The 19,929-nt window shown below is 33.0% G+C and overlaps 1 protein-coding gene and 2 long non-coding RNA genes across 3 annotated transcripts; 2 read left to right on the forward strand and 1 right to left on the reverse strand.

Moving 5' to 3' along the window:
- The first annotated feature begins 7,327 nt into the window (after positions 1-7,327).
- Positions 7,328-10,785, forward strand: LOC142636485 (anthocyanidin reductase ((2S)-flavan-3-ol-forming)). The gene is made up of 6 exons (XM_075810722.1): positions 7,328-7,696; positions 9,025-9,191; positions 9,286-9,486; positions 9,613-9,772; positions 9,904-10,117; positions 10,424-10,785. Exons 1-6 carry the CDS (start codon positions 7,570-7,572, stop codon positions 10,566-10,568), a joined length of 1,014 nt encoding a protein of 337 aa, XP_075666837.1. The 5' UTR covers positions 7,328-7,569; the 3' UTR covers positions 10,569-10,785.
- A 913-nt stretch (positions 10,786-11,698) lies between these two features.
- LOC142637043 (uncharacterized) lies at positions 11,699-13,398 on the forward strand. The gene is made up of 2 exons (XR_012844509.1): positions 11,699-12,088; positions 12,961-13,398. It is a non-coding gene; the product is annotated as an uncharacterized LOC142637043 (long non-coding RNA).
- A 953-nt stretch (positions 13,399-14,351) lies between these two features.
- On the reverse strand, positions 14,352-15,558 carry LOC142637340 (uncharacterized). The gene is made up of 2 exons (XR_012844609.1): positions 15,285-15,558; positions 14,352-14,699 (listed from the first exon to the last, which is right to left on the reverse strand). It is a non-coding gene; the product is annotated as an uncharacterized LOC142637340 (long non-coding RNA).
- Between the last annotated feature and the right edge of the window lie 4,371 nt (positions 15,559-19,929).

Below are 19,929 nucleotides of genomic sequence, written 5' to 3' on the forward strand. Positions count from 1 at the left end.
GTGAGCCTTTGATGGAACAAGTATCAAGGGAGTGAAATCCTAATCCTCCAAATGTAGAGTCCAAATGCATTCTGGCTAACTACATAAAGCCAAAAAATGTCTGGATTAGGGAGGTGAAAGGAGAGATAGAAAAAGGGAAATAGGAGAGAAAGAGGGGGGAACAAGAGGTGAATTGGCCAACTGTAAAGCTCCTCCTCGGACTAAATCCGAGGATAAACACTTAACCAATATAGGGTTTTCTTGCTTTCTTCAATTTGAAATCCACATACTATAAACTGAACTGTTCATTATTTGCTGTGTAGGAGTCGGGTACTAAAAGGGTGATCTTGCTTTCCACCTCTAAAAATATATTGTGTGCGCAAAAATAACACATCAGCATCCATGTGGTTTCTTTTCAGGTGCTATTTTTGTCTGCCACATAAATCATAAAGACAACATTTTAATATTATTATTTTTTGATCAATCTATTTGTACATAAAAATAATATTTTATTTCTTGTGTTTTATTTATTTATTATTATTATTATTATTTCTTGTTTCTTTCACTCATTACAAATATTAAAATATTAGCACATGTATATAGAGTATGATTACACATATACATGGTATTTCCTGTCTCACTTTTAAGTGGCCAAGTAAAAATATAATATTGCATTTCTTGTTGGTTTCACTCCCCAAAAATATTAAAATATATCAACATGTGTATATCGAGAATGAATTAACACACATATACATGGTATTTCCTGTGTAACATGTAATGTAAGTGGCCAACTAATACGTGCGTAGCAAAATCAATTTTATTTCTTCTTATCTTTAAAATATAAACCTCAAATGCTAATAGACAGCAGGTCCAGGCCCATTGAAGCCTTTGGTAGTTATAGGAAATTTATTCTTAATTATGATTTGGTATATTCACAACATTTTATTTTTAAGTACTAAAATATCGATTGGATTGGGTTTTTGCTTGCCCACAATTTTAGTGTAATTCTTGGGGAATGGGAAATAGTGTACATATCCCACTATTTTCCCCCTGTTAAAACTGTATTGGTCTATAAATCTGGGGCTTTTTTCCCCCCTCCTAATGAGACCTCTAATCAATATTGGCCTAAATGGTCTAACCCGAGAACCTGCCTTGAAAGGGTTAGAGCCTTAGAGGGTGTTTTACCACTTCCATGAGTAAGAGAGTCTATCCATTTAATTATATGAACAACACAATTCTTTAAGAAAGACTTTAATAGTTGGCACAACAATTAATGAATTTATATTTTGTGTAATACTTACGATATTGTATTGGCCCTATTGGGTGCAATAGCAACCAAGGATGAGATTTAAAGTTAAAAATAACTTTTTACCATAGTGCTTAGACTAGAAAAGTGAAAAGGTAAAAAAGTCAGTAGACTAATTTAGGTTTTTTTTTTTGGAGGGATTATTTATGGTTAAATTTAATTGTTGAACAAGTAGATTGCTAATCAAATGTTAAGAAAGGGAGAGATTTGTGGTCTCAACATTGTACCTTATACAACAAATATGAGACTCACATGAATCCCACTCCCACAAGCATAGAAAAGTGATTTTTTTTTTTTGACATTCGTACAAGAGTGATGTTAATATGCTTGTTATGTACGCAAGATATCTCTCTTAGTGTCTTAATTAATATAAGTTTTCACACCTATATATTCAAGATTATATTAACTATTTAGCCAAAATGATCATCATATCAGGGGGCGGAATTAGAATTTTATGAATGGGGGTCCAAAATAATGATAAATATAAAATCAAATCAATTTAATAGTGTCATACAAAAAATATGAAAAGTTTGGGGGCTAATCATTTTTTTTTTTTGAAAATTTTAGATAAATTTAGGGGTCAAAATCTAATAATTAAGAAGTCTGGAGCGGCCAACCATATATTATTTGAAATATTTAGAAAACGTTAGGGGTAATTGTATAAACATAGAAAACTTTAGGGGTAAGTGAGTCCACCCCTGCATCATGTATATGCTCACTGAATTGAATGAAAGAGGACTAAGAAAAGGTTTACAACAGTATATTTTCTTTTGCTGAATAAGAAAATGTTCATAGTGTAATTTGGAAAGTTCACGTTCTAGAACAAAACAAATCAATTCCAAAGTTAGAAGGCTAGATTTATAAGTTAACAAAATATATGCTTTCTACTATTGTGGCAAATCTTAAGAAAAAACATTTCCATTACTCATTAGCCTTTCCATCTACCCTCAAATGAGTTTAAAGATATTTTTATATATTTTTAGATGAATAAATAACAAAAAAAGAAGTCGAGATTTGAACTACAAACATGAAACATTACCAAAAAATAAAATAAAATGTCACTGTTACTAGACTATTGCTCAAACCAATACAAGTTCAAGGTCTTGGAGTCATATTTTCGTACATACATTTCGAAAGAGATAAAAAAAAAAATTCATTCCCATAAATAAGGTAAGAGCACTAGTATTGGTGGTGCTAAAAAGTTATATTGCTATTTTTAGTAGCTTTTTAGTACCACCAAATACTAAAATGTGGCTATATTGGTGGAGCTAAAGTCATATTTTTTGGCTCTACTGCTATAGTGCACAGCTACTTTTGGTTGTGTCCTGTAGCTCATATGTAAAAATAAAAATATTATTAAATGTTGTGTTCACACACTGCTTTTTAATATAAAAAAATCTCTTTTTTTAGTAGCTTATTAATAAAAAGCTATATTGCTATTTTTAGTAGCTTTTTAATACCATCAAATACTAAAATGTGGCTATATTGGTGGAGCTAAAGCCATATTTTTTGGCTCTACAACTACAGTGCACAACTGCTTTTGGTTGTGTACTATAACTCATACGTAAAAATAAAAATATTATTAAATGTTGTGTTCACACATTGCGTTTTAATAATAATAGTAATAAAAATCTCTTTTTCTCTTTACTTTCTTTTTCTCCGTTTTGCCTCTCACTACATTTGTCCTCTCTCTACGTTCACACTTCTTTAATAATATAAAATCTCTTTTATATTATTTTAATTAATTAGCTAAAAATATAGATTTATAGATAAAGTAGTTTTTTGTAGAGGTATATTGCTAAATTTATGGCTCCACCAATGAGAATGCTTTGGTGGATGATTTAAGAGCATTCTTATCCAAGGTGTTAAAAATGCTAAATGCTATTTTTTAGCATTTTTAACACCTCAAATCATAAAAACATCCCTACAATAAAGATGCTAAATGCTAAATATTTTAGCATTTAGTTACAGTGAGCTATCATTAATAACAACTCATTGTAGCATGATTGTAAAAAAAAAGTATTTTTTTACTCTCACTCTCTCCGGTTTCTTTTTCTTTTTCTCTTTTGCCTCTCTGTCCTCTTAGTCTCCCTCTTTCTCTATGCTCTTCGTCTCCCTCTTTCTTGTAGTAACAATTTGCCTCGCCGGAGCCACTGCAAACCTCGCACTCTTTAAGATCGCCTTGGCCCACCCCATCTTCTCTAGTTGAATCCTCTCAAGCGAAACCATCAACGGATGGTTGCTAATACTCAGCTCACTCAGCAAGCCTCCGCAATCGGTAAAGGTGAGGTTGTCCATCACGATTATGGTGGTTGAGTTATTTTGTGGTTGTGGGTGTGGGTTTATCTAGTTTGGGTCGAAGAATCGGATCTGGGTTGTGGGTGGGTTTCGGCAACCTTGAGGGGTTTTGTGGTCATGGGTGTGAGTTGATTGGGGTGGCTTTGGCTTATGGGTGTGGGTTGATTGTTTTGGTGGTTGGTTGTTATGGGTTGTGCCGTGGGTTGAGGCCATGTGGTGGGTGGATGTGGAGGGGGGTTTTTTTTGTGTGTTAGTTGTGGCATGGGTGGTAGGTTTGTGGTGAGTGTGGTATGGGTGGTGGGTTTTTGGTGGGTGGTGGGTTTTGTGGTGACTGTTGGTATTGTGGTAGTCCATGGTGCTGAGAATGAGTTGAGGAGAAAGAGAGAGACAGAGGAGAGAGAGACACGGAGAGAGGAAGAATAAAAAATAATAAAGTAAGAATATTTAAATGAAGTGTTATAAAAATAGAAGTTTTGATATAAGACATATTGTAAAGTGATGTGTTATATATTATAAAATTGATTTTTAAATACTCAATGCTAAAATTTTTAAGATTTTTGATGAGAATGTGTGCTAACCATTCAATTCAAAAGGGTCGAAACTTTCTCTCGTGGAGTTTTGCAAGCAATTGCATTCATTAGAGAATAAAAGGACACGTTGTATTGCAAGTTTCCAGCACCAACCTAACAGGTGCCGCACGTGATGCACCAGCTGCAGAAGCCAACTAACACCTTTTTTTTTTCAAAAGCAATTACAGATATCTTTTTGTTTTATGCATTAGCCCTATTGCTACGAAAGATTATTTTGCTGTAATTTTTAACAATTTTGTTATAAATACAATTTTTTTTGCAATATGCTAAAGTGATATTGCTGTAATTTTTACAATTTGTTTCAAATACAACTTTTTTTTTTGTAACTTGCTAAAGTGATATGTTGTGGTTTTTATTTTATTTTTAAAGATAATTACACTTTACCTACATGTAGTTTGCATATAATTTGATGTGCCTATTTGTGATTTAAATTTTGACACTTTACCGATCTGTGATTCCCACCATTACTTTGCCGTAACCTACCTCTCCCTCAGCCGTTACTCTAACACAAAATATGTAAAAAATCAAATCTCAAACAAATCAAAACACACTCACTCCGAAAACTCACTCACTCCCATCCAACCCAGTGAGAAAAACCAGTTTGACTTTTGGAGCCAAAGGTAAAGGATAAGACATACCCATATCTCAGAGAGAGAAAAATATATATATATATATATATATATATTTTTTTTTTTTTCTTTTTTGATATTTCTTGTGGTGTTGATGGCTTTGAAGTAGTAAGAGTTTTAAGTGGACTTTTCGTTTTGGAATTTTGTGACAAGATCTGGTCACTTTGCTTTTTGTTTTTTTGCTTTCCTTGTTTCACTCCCTTGGATTCCGGTAATAGACTAATAGTGTTTTTCTTTGTAGGATAAAGTTAGTAGCTTTATTGGAATATGTTCATACCCGAGGATCACTGTTGATGAGTCTATGTTTGTTTATAAGTTTGGGGGTCTTGTTTTTTAAGTAGCTCACTGAAATAGAAAGTCACAGTTTTAGGGTTTTTGGCTTCTGGGTTTTGCTAATTTTGGTTTATTTCAGCTTAAGCTAGGTTGTTGGGTTATGAGAATTTAGTGCTAATTACTTAATTTCGAGCTCTGGCTTGGTTACAATCATATTTATCCACAGTTGGATAGACAATCATATTTATTTACATGGACCAACCACTAACTTCATTTTTCTTTCCATCATTTACAACCTTTAAATAAAACATGATATCATATAATAAAAACATTCAATATATTTTTAGATTTATAATATCTAATATCAATTATAAATTAATTCATTTCAAATTAAAAAAAAGTCTTTTGTAATGTTCCAGCAGATATGTTCAATTATACCTAATATTTCCTTGTTAATGAATTCATAGATTTAGTGCCTTGTTTTGTAGCCAAAAAAAAAAAAAAAAAAAACCCATAGATTTAGTGACACAAATTTTTACATTTATTCTCATAATTATTAAAGTGATATGTTGTTATTGGCATATAAGAAAAGAAATAATGCTAGAGATACAAACTATTTTACAATTTTTTTTTATAAAATGATTATGTGATGAGTGATTATTGGTAAATGAAAATGTGATATTAATGATGAATCTAAATGAAAACCAATAAGAACTTGGTCATATCAATATTTTGTAAAAACGTTGCAAAATAGTTTGACTGTAGTATTACTCTATGAAAAGTGGTGTCAGTGATGGGTAGGTCTGAAAGTATTGTTGCATCAATCACATTTTATCATCTCTACAAATTATAAAATAAGTTACAAAAAAGTTGTGGTCTTAATATTGCTTCAATTTTTATTTTTATTTTCCAGAATTTGGGTGAGCTTGTACCTTCTAGGCTTCTAGCATGGCATCAAAAGTTTTGTGTTTCTTGAACTTATTTTCCTAGTTAAAGCTGGTGAAAGGACTAACCAACTATAATGCCAAGAGCTTCAAAAGCTCGTTTGTACTTTTGGCCTTTCCCTATGGGAAGGGCCAGAGTTCAATTCTTGGTGTTTTATGTTGTGAGAATTTGTTGTTATAATAAAATTTTTTATACCAGTTTATTATGATAGCAAAAGGACAAAAGCTCTAATACCAGTTTGTTCTAATGGGAAGCTCATGTCCATGAATCAATCAACACAATATCCAAATAGAACAAACCCAAATGTCTATACCCCTTACTTTATGTAAAAGAAAAAAAAAGAAAAAAGAGAAGAAAGTAACTCTAGTATTTTAGCTTAAGAACACCTTGTTTGTTACTGATTTTCAAAATCACTTTTTATAATTATAATTAAATGATTAAATTCACTTCCTCAACATCCTCCTTTTATTATTATTATTATTCTTTATGGGGGTTTTCTTATTTCCCCTTTTTAATGCGATAATATGGGAGATATTAATTAGTTCAATCCTGTAGGGAAAAATAAAAGGGATCGAGAACAAGAAATCTTCATTTTGAAGGAGCACTAGAGGGACCATCTTTTGTACTTGCTGGTTAATTAAATAGATAAAACCTCCTCTCTTTTCACCAAGAAAAGAAAAAGAAAAAGAAATATTGGACCTATGAAAGTAAAATAATCTTTTTAATTTACGTTAACACCCTTGATGAAAATTCACATAATCACTCAATTTGTACACGTCTTATTTGTCTCTGTAGGGTTCTTAAGGGGTTTTTAATTTACTATTTGGTCCGCATAAAAAAAAAAAAAGAATCTAATGTAAGATTCTTCGAATCAAACATATGAAAACATGGGATTGGGAATTAGACCATTCATATATATATATATACATATATTATTTAAGATTGCAATGTGGATGGTAATGTCTAAAATAATGTGCAAGGCTTTATCTACCCATCCCAAGTTGTTTGGTGAAGTCAACGGTGTTTTGATTATTCCAGTGAGTGAGATAGACAATACCATAGTGATGGGAAATTATTAAGTACTAAATATGTACTCTTTTCTTTTACATAAATGATAGGTTCTATTATAAGTTTAATTAGGAGGATTTATCATTCATGTGAGAGAAAAAAAATACATATTTATGATATTATAAGAGTATATAATAATTTTTCAACAGTGATAATTTAATTTATCAAAAAAAAAAATAGTGATAATTAAAATTCTCTAGACTCCTTAAAAATGGTTTTCAAGGTAGTTGGTGGCGCACAAGCAGTATCACGTGCTCACCTGCTTCTTTTTCTTCATCTTCTTCTTCTTCTTTCCCAATTTCGAAATCAACGAGAGTAACTCCATTTAAAAAGCCAAACCCCACAACTCAAATTTAAAGACTATATATATTTATCTAACACTAAATTTGTTTTCCATATATAAGTGTGTCCTTTGGCTTCTCATATATACACAAAAACTGAGTAACGAAATTCGAAAGTACTGTCACTGAAATCAAAGAAAATGGCCACCCAAAACCTCGGAAAGAAGACTGCGTGTGTTGTGGGCGGCACCGGGTTCGTCGCTTCTTTGCTTATTAAGCTTTTGCTTCAGAAAGGCTATGCTGTCAACACCACTGTTAGAGACCCTGGTTAGTCTTTGTTTTTTCCCCTTTTTTCTTTAATAAAAAATAATTTTATCATTTTTTATTCATTTATTTTGTATACCCTGACACTCGTGCTCTCCGTATTTAACTTTTTTATGTTATAAATATATACTTTTTGTCTTCCACAACATATACACCTGACACCACCTATTTGTGATTGCATTGGTCCCTTTACTATTGCATATTTACATTTTACATATATTTACCTGCATGTGAGTGATTTGTATTTGCTTCCCATGCTATTTGCATTTTGTTGAGATATCTGCTTATAAAGTTGAATGCCTATGTATGAAAGCTAAGTGATGAAGTCATCCTGCCGTCATACTGTAACTCCACAAAATAAAGTAGATTAAACGGCATTTTCATAAACATATATGCAAATCAAAGGTTTTTTTTTTCCTTATTTAATATAGGAATTAAAGTTAAAGGGTTTACATATTTCCAAATGGTATAATTGGCCCCATAAAAATAAAACTTTGATAGTCACAAAATATATAGATTGAAAATGAAACAACAGAAGGAAAATGAGGGGCTTTGTTTTCCTAAATGGGAAACTTTTGTCTTATATGTTACATAGAGCCCACTTTTGTTGGTTAGCCCACATGCGTTGCACTTCACAGAACATTTAAATTGATGAGACTTTAGACTGCGAGGTTGTTGGCAAATTTGTGGTTCTAAATCAAATCATCAAATCAGCGAAATGCATCATAATATAATCTCACAACACCAACAGTAATAGTATCATCAAACAATAATATTTATCTATAATATATATAAAATTGAAGATATTTAATTTTTTTAATCGTATAATAATAACCTGTAAAATTATGAGAGATCATAATTTTACACGCTATTATTATATTATAAAATTTTAATTGAGTTTAAATAATAATTTATATTTAAATATTCCATTAAATTTTTTTTCGAATTTATATTTTCTTTAAATAGTATAATATATAGTTTCACATACAAATACGATCATAATAAATATATATTCATAATAACTGTAATTATTAATGTTCATATTTAGACCAAAAAAAGAAAAAGAAAAAAAAAACATATTTTATTAAATTTTCCGTGCATTACTTGGGTTACCGACTAGTTATTAAGTAAAAGTAAATAATTTTTATTTTACTACCAGGTTTGAGGGATCTACAATGAATTTGTACTTGTTGGCCAATTTGTCTCTACCATAGATAATTGGCTTAGCATGAATTTGCCTCTTCATAAATCATAATATCTTTAACAAGGTGCATTATGTTTTAAATTATAGATGAGAATGAACTATATTAAGAAAGTATTTTAATGTGCAGAAAATAAGAAAAAGACCTCTCACCTCATAGAACTACAAGGTTTGGGGGAACTAAAAATTTTTGGAGCAGATCTAACAGATGAAGTAAGCTTCGATGCTCCTATAGCAGGATGTGACCTTGTTTTCCATATTGCTACACCAGTTAACTTTGCTTCAGAAGATCCAGAGGTAAAAAAAATAAAGAAATGCATCAGTAATTTCAGTAATGTCACAGTTTTTGAATTTTTAATAACAAAGTTAGCTAATTTTGTGACATGTATAGAATGATATGATAAAGCCAGCAATCCAAGGGGTACATAATGTGTTGAAAGCATGTGTGAGAGCAAAAACTGTTAAGCGTGTCATTTTGACATCCTCAGCAGCTGCTGTAACAATCAACAAGCTCAATGGGACAGGTTTAGTCATGGATGAAAGCAAATGGACTGATGTTGAGTTTTTGAGTACTGAGAAGCCACCTACTTGGGTAATCGCCAAATTACATCAAATCATTAAGAATAAATGTTTTCTCTTTAAGCTCTAGCAAGAAAAACGGCCTATGTCAAAGCAATTTTAACAATACGATTTAAATATTTTCTGAATTAATTTTCAGGGTTATCCTGCCTCCAAGACATTAGCTGAGAAAGCAGCTTGGAAATTTGCTGAAGAAAATAATATTGATCTCATTACTGTGATCCCGACTCTCATGGCTGGTGCATCTCTCACTCCAGACGTCCCTAGCAGTATTGGTCTAGCAATGTCTTTAATTACAGGTATAAATAAGCTGGACTACATAATATGTTGTAATTTCTACTTTAGGCTGTGCGGCTGGAACGAAAAATTGCTTGCACCATACCTGAATTGACAGATTAGTGTTTTGATGGCTTTTTTGACAATTTTTCAGGCACTGAATTCCTCATAAATGCATTGAAAGGTATGCAAATGCTTTCAGGTTCAATATCTATCACACATGTGGAGGATGTTTGCCGGGCTCATATATTTTTGGCTGAGAAAGAATCTGCTTCTGGTCGATACATATGCTGTGGTATCAATTCCAGTGTTCCTGAGCTTGCAAAGTTCCTCAATAAAAGATATCCTCAGTACAAAGTCCCAACTGAGTAAGCTTCTAATCTTATTAATCAAGGCACATAGTCTTTCAAATTAGCAAATTGGGTAATAAAAAAGGTTGTATGCATAACGGTCCTGCTTGAAATAAAAGTCAAAACTGCTACCAAGTAAATGAGGTTGAAGCAATGTAGAATAAACAAAAAGCTAAATTTGGTGGCGACATGCTTCAAATGAGCAATTAGCTTGTAGAAGAATTGAATTGGTTACTGAATTATTTCAATTATGGTTTTGAGATATCTCTCTGACTCGCTTCAGTGGTGAAGTGCTGTCTGACTTGTGTCATTTGGAAATTGTAGTTTTGGAGATTTCCCCTCTAAGGCCAAGCTGACCTTATCTTCAGACAAACTTATCAAAGAGGGGTTCAGTTTTAAGTATGGGATTGAAGACATTTATGACCAAACTGTGGAGTACTTCAAAGCCAAGGGCCTGCTGCAGATATAAGACCTAATGGATTAGGAGCCCAGCGATGCTCTGGCTTGGTTTTTAGCCCTATTGTGTAATAACATCTAAATTTGCTTGAGTTCAGTATAATAATTAAGCCTCCGTTTGGATTGCACTAAAAAGGGAAAAAAATTTGCATTTTGCATTTTTTGTGTGGGTCCCGTGTACGGTTCATGGGACTCGCAAGAATGAATTTCAGCAAATTTTTTCTTTAAAATTGGGTCCCATGACACTATTCACACATTTAAAAAATATTTTGCTACAATGTTTTTAGTTTTCAACAATAAACGGTGTCCAAACAAATACTAAATAGTTCATTTACCAATAATCTAAAACAATCAAGCAACTCAGCTGGAAGATGTCAGGAAAATAAAGCAATTTAGTAAGTACGCTTGAAGACATCAAGCTTTTGAAATACATTGCATCTGCTTACCAACCAAACCAGTGGCAGATAATCATATGCTTGGTAAGTGTTGTAGTTTATTTCAAATTGCTTGGACCTATCTCCTCCTAACACATATTTCTATTTCAATTTACTGTAAACCACTAAAACTAGCCTAAACTGGGGGCATTAAACGGGATTCCATCTCATTTGTAGATCAACTATACCAAATACAAAAATCTTGATTCACCAACAAAGGCACAATAAATTGCATTAAAAAGGAAAATTGATTTTGTATAGGATGTAGATGGTCAGATTTTGGCCAAACGGCTCAGTCATAATCTATGATTACCATTGTCCCAACATGCTTTGACTCCATAGGTTGATTGGCATTTGAACCACATCACCATCCCCATATTCCATATTAATTATTTACAATAAAAATATAGCTGCGAGCAAGAACAGAATAAGTAGAGAAAACGGGGAAAGAAGAGCTTGCAAAGGAACTTTTGCTGGTAAAATAAACTTTCATATAGAATCTGAACTACCAAATTTTACGCTGTTTGTCAACTTGGAGATATTATTAGGCCCACTAGAGTTAGTTCTCTCAACTAATAAAATACTACCATCTGTGCAATGTGGCATCCCAAATTTTTTTTTTTTTTTTTTCTTATATTGATTAGGAAGTTGACTAACACACTTACATAATGATATTGTTTTATTAGTTGGGATAACCATTTTAGAAGTCTTTCCCATAAATCTAATAATTTCTTGTCAAATGGTAGTATATTTCCTAATTTTTGTGTGACAATAGACACATGAGACAAAGTGACCATGTTAAATGCAATTTGCTACTGCCATGGCCAATTCTAGTAGTCAATCTCATCCTATTGGATGGTCCACTAACAATAGGAGCATGCCAGCATATAAAAACCTGCTTACCTCAGCGGGATTGGCAGCTCAGGTGCTCTGTTAACATTTAAAAATTTTTAGTTCCACTTTTAATTTGAAAACAGGGGCGCTCCTTCCTTCTCTCAAACTCTCACAAACGATTCCTCTCTTCCTCTCCCATGAACAACGGCTCAAGTACCATGGGCTATTCCTCTCTCATCTCCGTCAGCTTGTAAAGGCGTAAGCGGTGAGTGCAATTTAAAAAAAAAAAAAAAATCATCTTTTGTGGAAATTTCTTATACTGTAAATATTGATGATTTGAATCTCATATTTTTGGGATAAATCTACTGTTTGGTGGTTTGATTGTAATGTGATTTGGATTTGCAATTGTTACCCAATTCGGTGTTTGGATCTGTAATGTTGTCGTGTAAGTTGTGGCTGGTGGGTCATTATATAAAGCATGGCTCATGATATGTTTTTTATTGCATATAAAGTGTTTGTTTAAATGCTTCTTAGGCCACAATGAGCCAAATCCTTGTCCAGCTTTCCGAGACAGAGCCAAATCCTTATTTTGCAGTGCTATAAGATTTTTTTTTTTGAGTGAAGTATTTGCTGTTTTGCAGTGAATCTAATATTGATTTAGTAGTTTCCATTTATTTAAAGCCTAAGTACATGTGAGAGCATTACTGGAATTCGTAAGTAAATTTATGTAGCTTATCAGCCCTTTCAGGGATGTATCTTCTTATATTTTTATGCTACAACAATGCATGGAAATGCATCTGTTCTGTTGTACTCGAATTGCACCTCCTCCCTTTGGAAAGGAGGCAATGCTTAGCTTTTGTTTCTTTATTGATTTTATTTTTTATACAAATTTGTTATGAAGTTCTTTTATTATTTTTCTTTGGAGCTATATTTTAGGTAAATGCCTATTTCTTTTCTTTTGTTTCTCAACCACTTGGTCTTTGTTACTTTGTATATGCAAGTATGTTCTACAGTCAAATGTCAAATTGGTGGTTACTTGGTGAAAGTATACTTTTCAGAGAGTGTTGGTTCCAAGTGTTGGATGCTTACTTTTACTCTTTTTTTTTTTGTTTTTTTTGTTTTTGGGTTTATTACCAGAGAGGCTTTGATGAGGCCCTTGCTGATGGTGGTTTACTAGAAATATTTGGCCTAAAGCAAGGGTGGCATGCATCTTTTGTTATGGTTTAACTCATCTCTGCCAAACACATTGCTTCGGTGCAGCATCAAACTCAAAATTCTTATTGTTTATGCTTTCGTGTAAAGTTCTGACTACTCAAGTGCTAACATGCAGCCTTGTGTAAACTCAAAATTCTTATTTGACGTTTGTGGAAATTAAGAGAGTCCCTTTTCAGTCAGCTATGATCAATGGAGAGTGATATTGGTGCCTTGTGTTCCATTTAGGTATAGTTGGGATTCATGTAAAGCAGGCGAATTACCTGAGGGCTTGTATTGTAAATTATATTTCTGTGCCTCAATAACAGTGTATTTGTTGCTGTATCAAAATCAATTGTTAGTCAAAATCATAAGTTGATGGAATTTATTGTCCTTATGTCAATTAAAATTACATTATTTCACTTTTATTTTTGTCATTCCTGTTTGGATTGAGTTTTATGCCTCCTTTGTTATATAATGTTGTAAAGTGTTGCTTATTTTTGTGGCATGAATATTTTGCAGCAGAAGATCCAGACAAATAGCAACTTAAATAACCTAGTTGGAGTGGTTCCTTTATGTCATTGTGATGCAGATGATAATTAGCTTGTAACAATTACTAACAAACATTGTTTTTAAGGATGAAATTTGAATAATAAAGCATTCAGATTATTTCCAAAATTCTCTACTCCATGTCTAGTACAAATTCTTGTAACTTCAAGTACATATGCAATGTGAATTTGTAAATTCTTGTCATTTCATAATACTTAATGTAATGTGAGTTTGTATCTTCATTGCTGACTTTATTTTTAAGAATTATTGGATTTGGTTATAAGGTTAATTCCCTTGGTCATAACTATAAAGCAAGACCATTAACCATAATAACACAATTCTCACATTTACTTTCTATACCATATTGGGGGAAAAAAATCATGGAATTCAACAAATCTTCTAAATGTATTTGAAGGTTATTACATTAAAATTGGACAATTCCACATCAAAAAAGTGTTACAATAATATGCACTTCTTCCAAATGCTTCCAAAAGTTACAAGAGACAAATAAGACGAGACATTCTTTTAGTTCAAAAATCATATACATTACAAGAATTAGTGTTCTCATAACAATTTTTTTACTGGTACCATTGCAATTTTGGTTTTAAAGTGGAGAGCAGTTGTAATAATAAGTTTTACTTGGCTTCAATTAAAATAAAAAATACATTATGAACCCTCTTACTTAGTTCATAGTGGCCATTGCCCATGTCTTACTTTTGCAACTTTTCTATGTGGTTGACAAACTAATTTAAAGAAAAATAAATAAATAAAATGTATAAAGTAAATAATGCTTGAGAACAAGAAACTAAGCATATAAAATTAGTACATAACTTTCCATGGGCTCCAAGTCAAGTTTGAGTAAATCTGTAAGTACAAAAGGTAGTTTCTTTCAAACTAAAGCAATCTAAAAACAAATTCACTTTGGTAGATGAAAACCGAAAAGTAAAAACAAAGGATTCCTAAAAGAAAGCTAGGCAGCAAGGCTTCAATGTAGAAAGTATAATTATTTCCACAAATGCAAGCATCATCAGACTTATTTTTCAGCTATCCATCGAAATATCCTTCTAGATTTTTGTATTTGAGAAACCTTTCTTTCAACCTCTGCTCATTTTGCTTCTCTAAAGTCCGAACTTCTTCTGCATAATTATTGAATATCAAAACTAAATAATGCATGAATACACACACACACACACACACACACACACACATATATATATATATATATTCATCACACGATTAATACAAAATAGCATAAGTGAAATTTATAGTTATTAATAAACATCACAGGTGAACTCCAATATGTCTAAGCACTATCAATAACATGTCCAAGAATGAGTTAAGATAATTAAATCAAGCTTTTCTGACGGTAATAAGCAAGTTTCATGAAGGTCTATACCAAAATTATTTAAAAATGACAGTCTTTACATTGGGGAATTTTATCAAACAATTGGAGTATAGAAGGAATGAGCCAGAGTTGTAAAGTCAATTGGCCATGAATTCTAAAATACCCAGTACAAAAATAATTCAAGACACATCAGTCCCTCAAATACTAACCATAATCATCAAAGAGATGAATATGATTATCAAAGGAAATCAAAGATAAGCAAATGCAAATAAAATTTTAGATAATAAACAATTAAGAATACCTATGGTAGAAAATTTTGTGGGAGAAGAAAATCTAGGAATTTCATCTAACCAACAGAAAGGGACAGTGGACTCACCCATTCAGAGAAGAGTTTGGAGGGGCTTTCATTTTCATTTGGGCTAGATTAGTTTTCGTTTTAAACGAATACCGAAATGGCATCAGAGAACGAATTGAACCAGCTACGGCAAGGTGGCCGCACAGTGAACTTCCACCATGCTGACGGAGATGAGAGAGGAACAGCCCAAGGTACTTGAGCCGTTGTTCAAGGGAGAGGAAGAGGGGAATCGTATGTCAGAGTCTGAGAGAAGGAAGGAGCGCCCTGTTCTCAAATTAAAAGTGAACAAAAAAAAAAAAAAGCCTACCCACATCACATAAAAAAAATAAAAATAAAAACTACGCTAGTTTCTTGACCCATGCATGTTTAGAGGCTCTTTTAATTATTTATTTTTGGAAAAAATTAATAATCTTCATTCATTATAATTTGGATTGCTGCATTTTCTAATTATAAAAATACCTAGCCACTGAGCATGCACTTGCTCTTCTATTATTTTTTTGTGAAGGTTAACAATGTTCATTCATTATAATTCGAAGTTGCTACATTTAAAAAAAAATTGTCACTGGTTTTGGCTGCCACTGATGCATTAGGCTAGTAAAATAGATGCAACAATTAAATACAAAATTTTAAGTCCAAGCCCTCCCCTCTCCGTAGCATTTGATTACCATAAAAACTTTCTCTAACGAGTACCTTTTACTTTTAGTATTTTTAAAAGAGAGGTTTAAGATTCAAATTCCTCTCCCATTAACCAATCTAATTCTATTGGATAACCTATCAGCAAAGAGGCCGAAAAGGGGTCTGTTTCCCCCACAGCATGGGCGAAATTAAAAACTAATAACCTACATTTTGGCTATCTATTGTGCAGTCTGCGTATCTTTTTACAACGTAGCTTTAACAAAGTATCCTAGGTTCCTAGCTGGGCCACCTTAGTGTAATGCTTCACTTGGGCTGCTTGTTATTATGTCTCATCTTTAGAGCTACAATCTGGACCATATCCCTCATAGAAGGCCGTAGTTTAGAAACATGATTGACCCATTTGATGTACTTCAAGTTCAAGGCCTATAATCCATATATACAAGGTTTTAGTTTTACTTCAGAATGTCATTTTGTGATAGCCGCTTCGTAAGGGGACAACCCAAACTTAACTGATATAATAAATGAAAATAGGCTGGATGAATATATTTTGTATTTTGTGGTTTTATGGGATAAGAAAATCACTCAATAACTTAAAGGATAGATAAGTTTACCACTGAAGTAAACTAAAAGAGATATAAATAATACTACCTAAAGAAATTTAATTAAAGATCCAGAACTATTTTGCTCACCACTCTATGGGATATAGATTAACACCACCCAAGAGATATAGAAACAGATACTTGCCATCCAAAGGAATCCACCTAAGGGATAAGAGATAATTTAGAAGAAATTCATCTTCTGAAAACACAAGGTTTTTTATTTTTTATTTTTATAATATTTAAATTATGAAAATACACTCTGATTTTTATTATATTTAGCCAAAGGCCTAAATAGAGCTTGGAACAGCCCCCCCCCCCCCCCCCCCCAAGCATAGTAAAACGAAAATAATAATAAGTATATTCACTTAATCTGACCAAAGTCAGATATGACTCTTAGAAACTTTGAAACACAATAAATTATTTGTCGGCCTAGGAGAAATAAAACATAAAGTCTGATTCATCCTAGGAGATACTAAATAAAGACAAATTGACTTTATTAATATAAAAAAACGTTTTAAAATAATGGGCTGTTATTTTGGTCTTCAAGGAAAGCTTTTGGGCTTGAACTGACATTAGGGTAGGCTTGTTGGATCTTGGGACACTTCAGTGTCATTTTGTCTTTATTGAGGGATTGATACTTTAGCTGTTTATAAAATTGTTAGGACAATTTGTTGTTTTTGTAGAACAACTCATGAAAGTGTTATGCTATTTTGTTATGTTTGTTGACTTTCTTTTTAATTTTACCATTAGCCACCACTTTATGGAGAGACTATTTTGACACAATACTAAAATGTTATAGACTAAGCTAACACTTTAAAAATGTCAAAGATTTTAACACACAAGCCAAACATCAAAATAGTAATTAAACATCAAAATAGTAATGTAAAGTTACTTGGAAAATGTAAAGTTTACATGGTTGATGTATATCATTCACTCCTTATATTATTATTATTATTGTGCTTATTAATGCAGCCTTATCCCTTAAACCCAATAGGCTTCCTAAGGCTATATGTATATATATATATGTGTGTGTGTGTGTGTGGGAATGCTTTGCTGTAATTTGTACAGAGTTAAGATATATTAATTTAAGAAAGTGGACGATTACTTCAATACAAGAGTTTATATATATTTTCCTTGTTTTCTTCTCGCTCTATTTGATCACTCAACTCACTATAAGTTGTTAAATATGTAAATTCAAAATTTTAAGCATAAGAAATAAAATCAAAATGACCATAAATTGCCTCTTTGTTGCTAAGAATGTAGGGTTCTCCTCTTCTCGTAGGCAGTAGAAGTTTTTTGTCCCTTCTTCGAAGGAGAGTCTTGTCTACCTCAAAAGGACTAGTCAAAATTGAGGCTTTTTGCAGTTGTTAATAAAGCCCAGTTTAACCCAGTAAATACCCAATTGTGAGCATCTGCGGATTGTGTCCAAAGACGAGATGATCTTTGCTCTCTATGAGTGCCCAGTTGATTGGGGTAATCGTCAGTTTACATCATGTTGGCCTTTTGCTAAAGGTCCTAGATTCTTGAACATGGTGATGACTTTTGTTTTGTATCCTCTCTCTCACTACAACTTTATCACATAGTCTTGTGCTCGTTTTCCGTTGTCCCTTCTTGAGGATCGTTCTATAGATTTTCCTTCACATTTCATTATTTCTATCATAGGTGTGTATAAGGATACGGCGACCTGTGATAAGCTCATCTTTCCTTCAGCTATCACGCGAATTTTATGCCATTTTTTTGTTCCTTTTCCCTTATCCGACCACTTCTCTGTTATGTGTGCCATTGACTACGCTACTGTTGAACGGAGCGAGGAGCAGTTTCGTTCTAGGCGGTCCGGTTCAGCAGCTCCTCCCACTTCTTCATCTCTTTCTACCTTCGCTCCCTCTACTTCAGCGGGAGGTGTGACTTTGGATGTGATCACGGCGCAACTTCAGCATATGGATGCTCATCTTGATACACTTTCTACTGAGTTGTATTAGGTGAACACCCGTGTTGGCCGTATTGCTAGACGGCAGGCTCACCTTGGTGGTTTTGTGGAGTCTCCCTCTCCTTCTCCCGAGGCATTTGAGGCATCCGACGATGATGGTTCCGATGATGAGGATGAAGATGCTAGCTCTTCCAATTTTGACGAGATGTCTACTTGACACTCTTATCCTTTGTCACTTGTGACAAAAAAGGGGGAATAGTTTTGGATATGAGAGTAGTCACTCTTAGGGGGAGAGTTAGGATATAGGATTTTTTTTTGTTAGGGGGAGTGTTGTTTTATTTTTGAGGGATGTAGTGAGGATCACTTGTATCTTTTCTTTTCTTTCTTTTAGAGATACATTGTTCTTGTACCTAGGTCTTGTGACCATTTTTACATACATTGTGCTTATCTTAGATATATATGTGATGCTGTATGTTTTATTCACCTATCTCTACATGTGTTGTTTCTTTTCTATCTTTATACACATGTTTCTTATTTTTTGTATGCAATTTATTATTTCTGCTTCACACAAAGATACCTTGACGTGTTTTGTTTAATGTGCTTTAGAAATACAGGTTGTTAAAGTCTACTTGTCATGAACTCTCTTCTTGCAAAGTTTTTCAAGAGTTTTTGTTAGGATAGATTTTATTGTATTCAACAAGTGAGTATGAGTTGAGTGTTTTATGACTTCTCTCATATGTTCATTTGTTTGTTGTGGTTTTGTCATGGATTGCTAAAGGGGGAGATTGTTAGGATATATGTGGTTCACTTGTGAAGAACATATGTCATTCTTTTATGTAATTGGCTAATCCTTTGACAAAATGCACTTTGCTTGTATTTGGGTAGATCTAGGATGTTTTTAATACTTCAAGAAACAAGGTTTCAAGATCAAGTGTTAAAACCATGCAAGTCTGTCTAAGAAACAAGCTGAAGAAGTGCCTGTCATTAAAGCTCAACAACTAGCATTTATCGAGCTTAAGAAGCTGTTCCAGCCCCGTGGCTCGACAATTGCTTGACAGTATCTTGACACATGCTATCTGTCGAAGTTTAAGAAAAACAGAATTTCAGATCTGTTTTGATTCTAATCTGTGGATATGTCTTTGGGCTTTTTTTTTTCTCATAACCCTAGACATATGAAAGGATTATTTTAAGGACCGTATCTAGTTACATAGCTGAGAGCACAAGTTGAAAAAGCAATTTGTGACCGGAGATAAAGTTTTGCCCTAGTTCATCTCTATTGTGAAGAAGCTGCAGTGTTTGTGCACCGTAGAGTTTTGTAACCAGGCATCTTCTTGTTCTTCATCGTGAGGATGAACTGAAGAACTTTGCAGCCAACATCTTTCTCAAGTTGGTGATTGAACTCAAGTTGGTGATTGAAGTCGCATACTGGGATCCACGCAATTGGTTAGACACGTACTGGGAGCCATGCATCAAAAGGAGAGATTGTCACTATAGAACAAGTCTA

The sequence above is a fragment of the Castanea sativa genome, chromosome 5 (assembly GCF_040712315.1).
Source record: "Castanea sativa cultivar Marrone di Chiusa Pesio chromosome 5, ASM4071231v1".
Classification (NCBI taxonomy): Eukaryota; Viridiplantae; Streptophyta; class Magnoliopsida; order Fagales; family Fagaceae; genus Castanea; species Castanea sativa.

Excerpts from the sequence above, each read along its gene's own strand:
- LOC142636485 (XM_075810722.1), top strand. The coding sequence starts at position 7,570 with ATGGCCACCCAAAACCTCGGAAAGAAGACTGCGTGTGTTGTGGGCGGC. Across the intron at positions 9,192-9,285 it reads TTGCTTCAGAAGATCCAGAG|AATGATATGATAAAGCCAGC; the intron begins GTAAAAAAAATA and ends TGACATGTATAG. Across the intron at positions 10,118-10,423 it reads CAGTACAAAGTCCCAACTGA|TTTTGGAGATTTCCCCTCTA; the intron begins GTAAGCTTCTAA and ends TGGAAATTGTAG.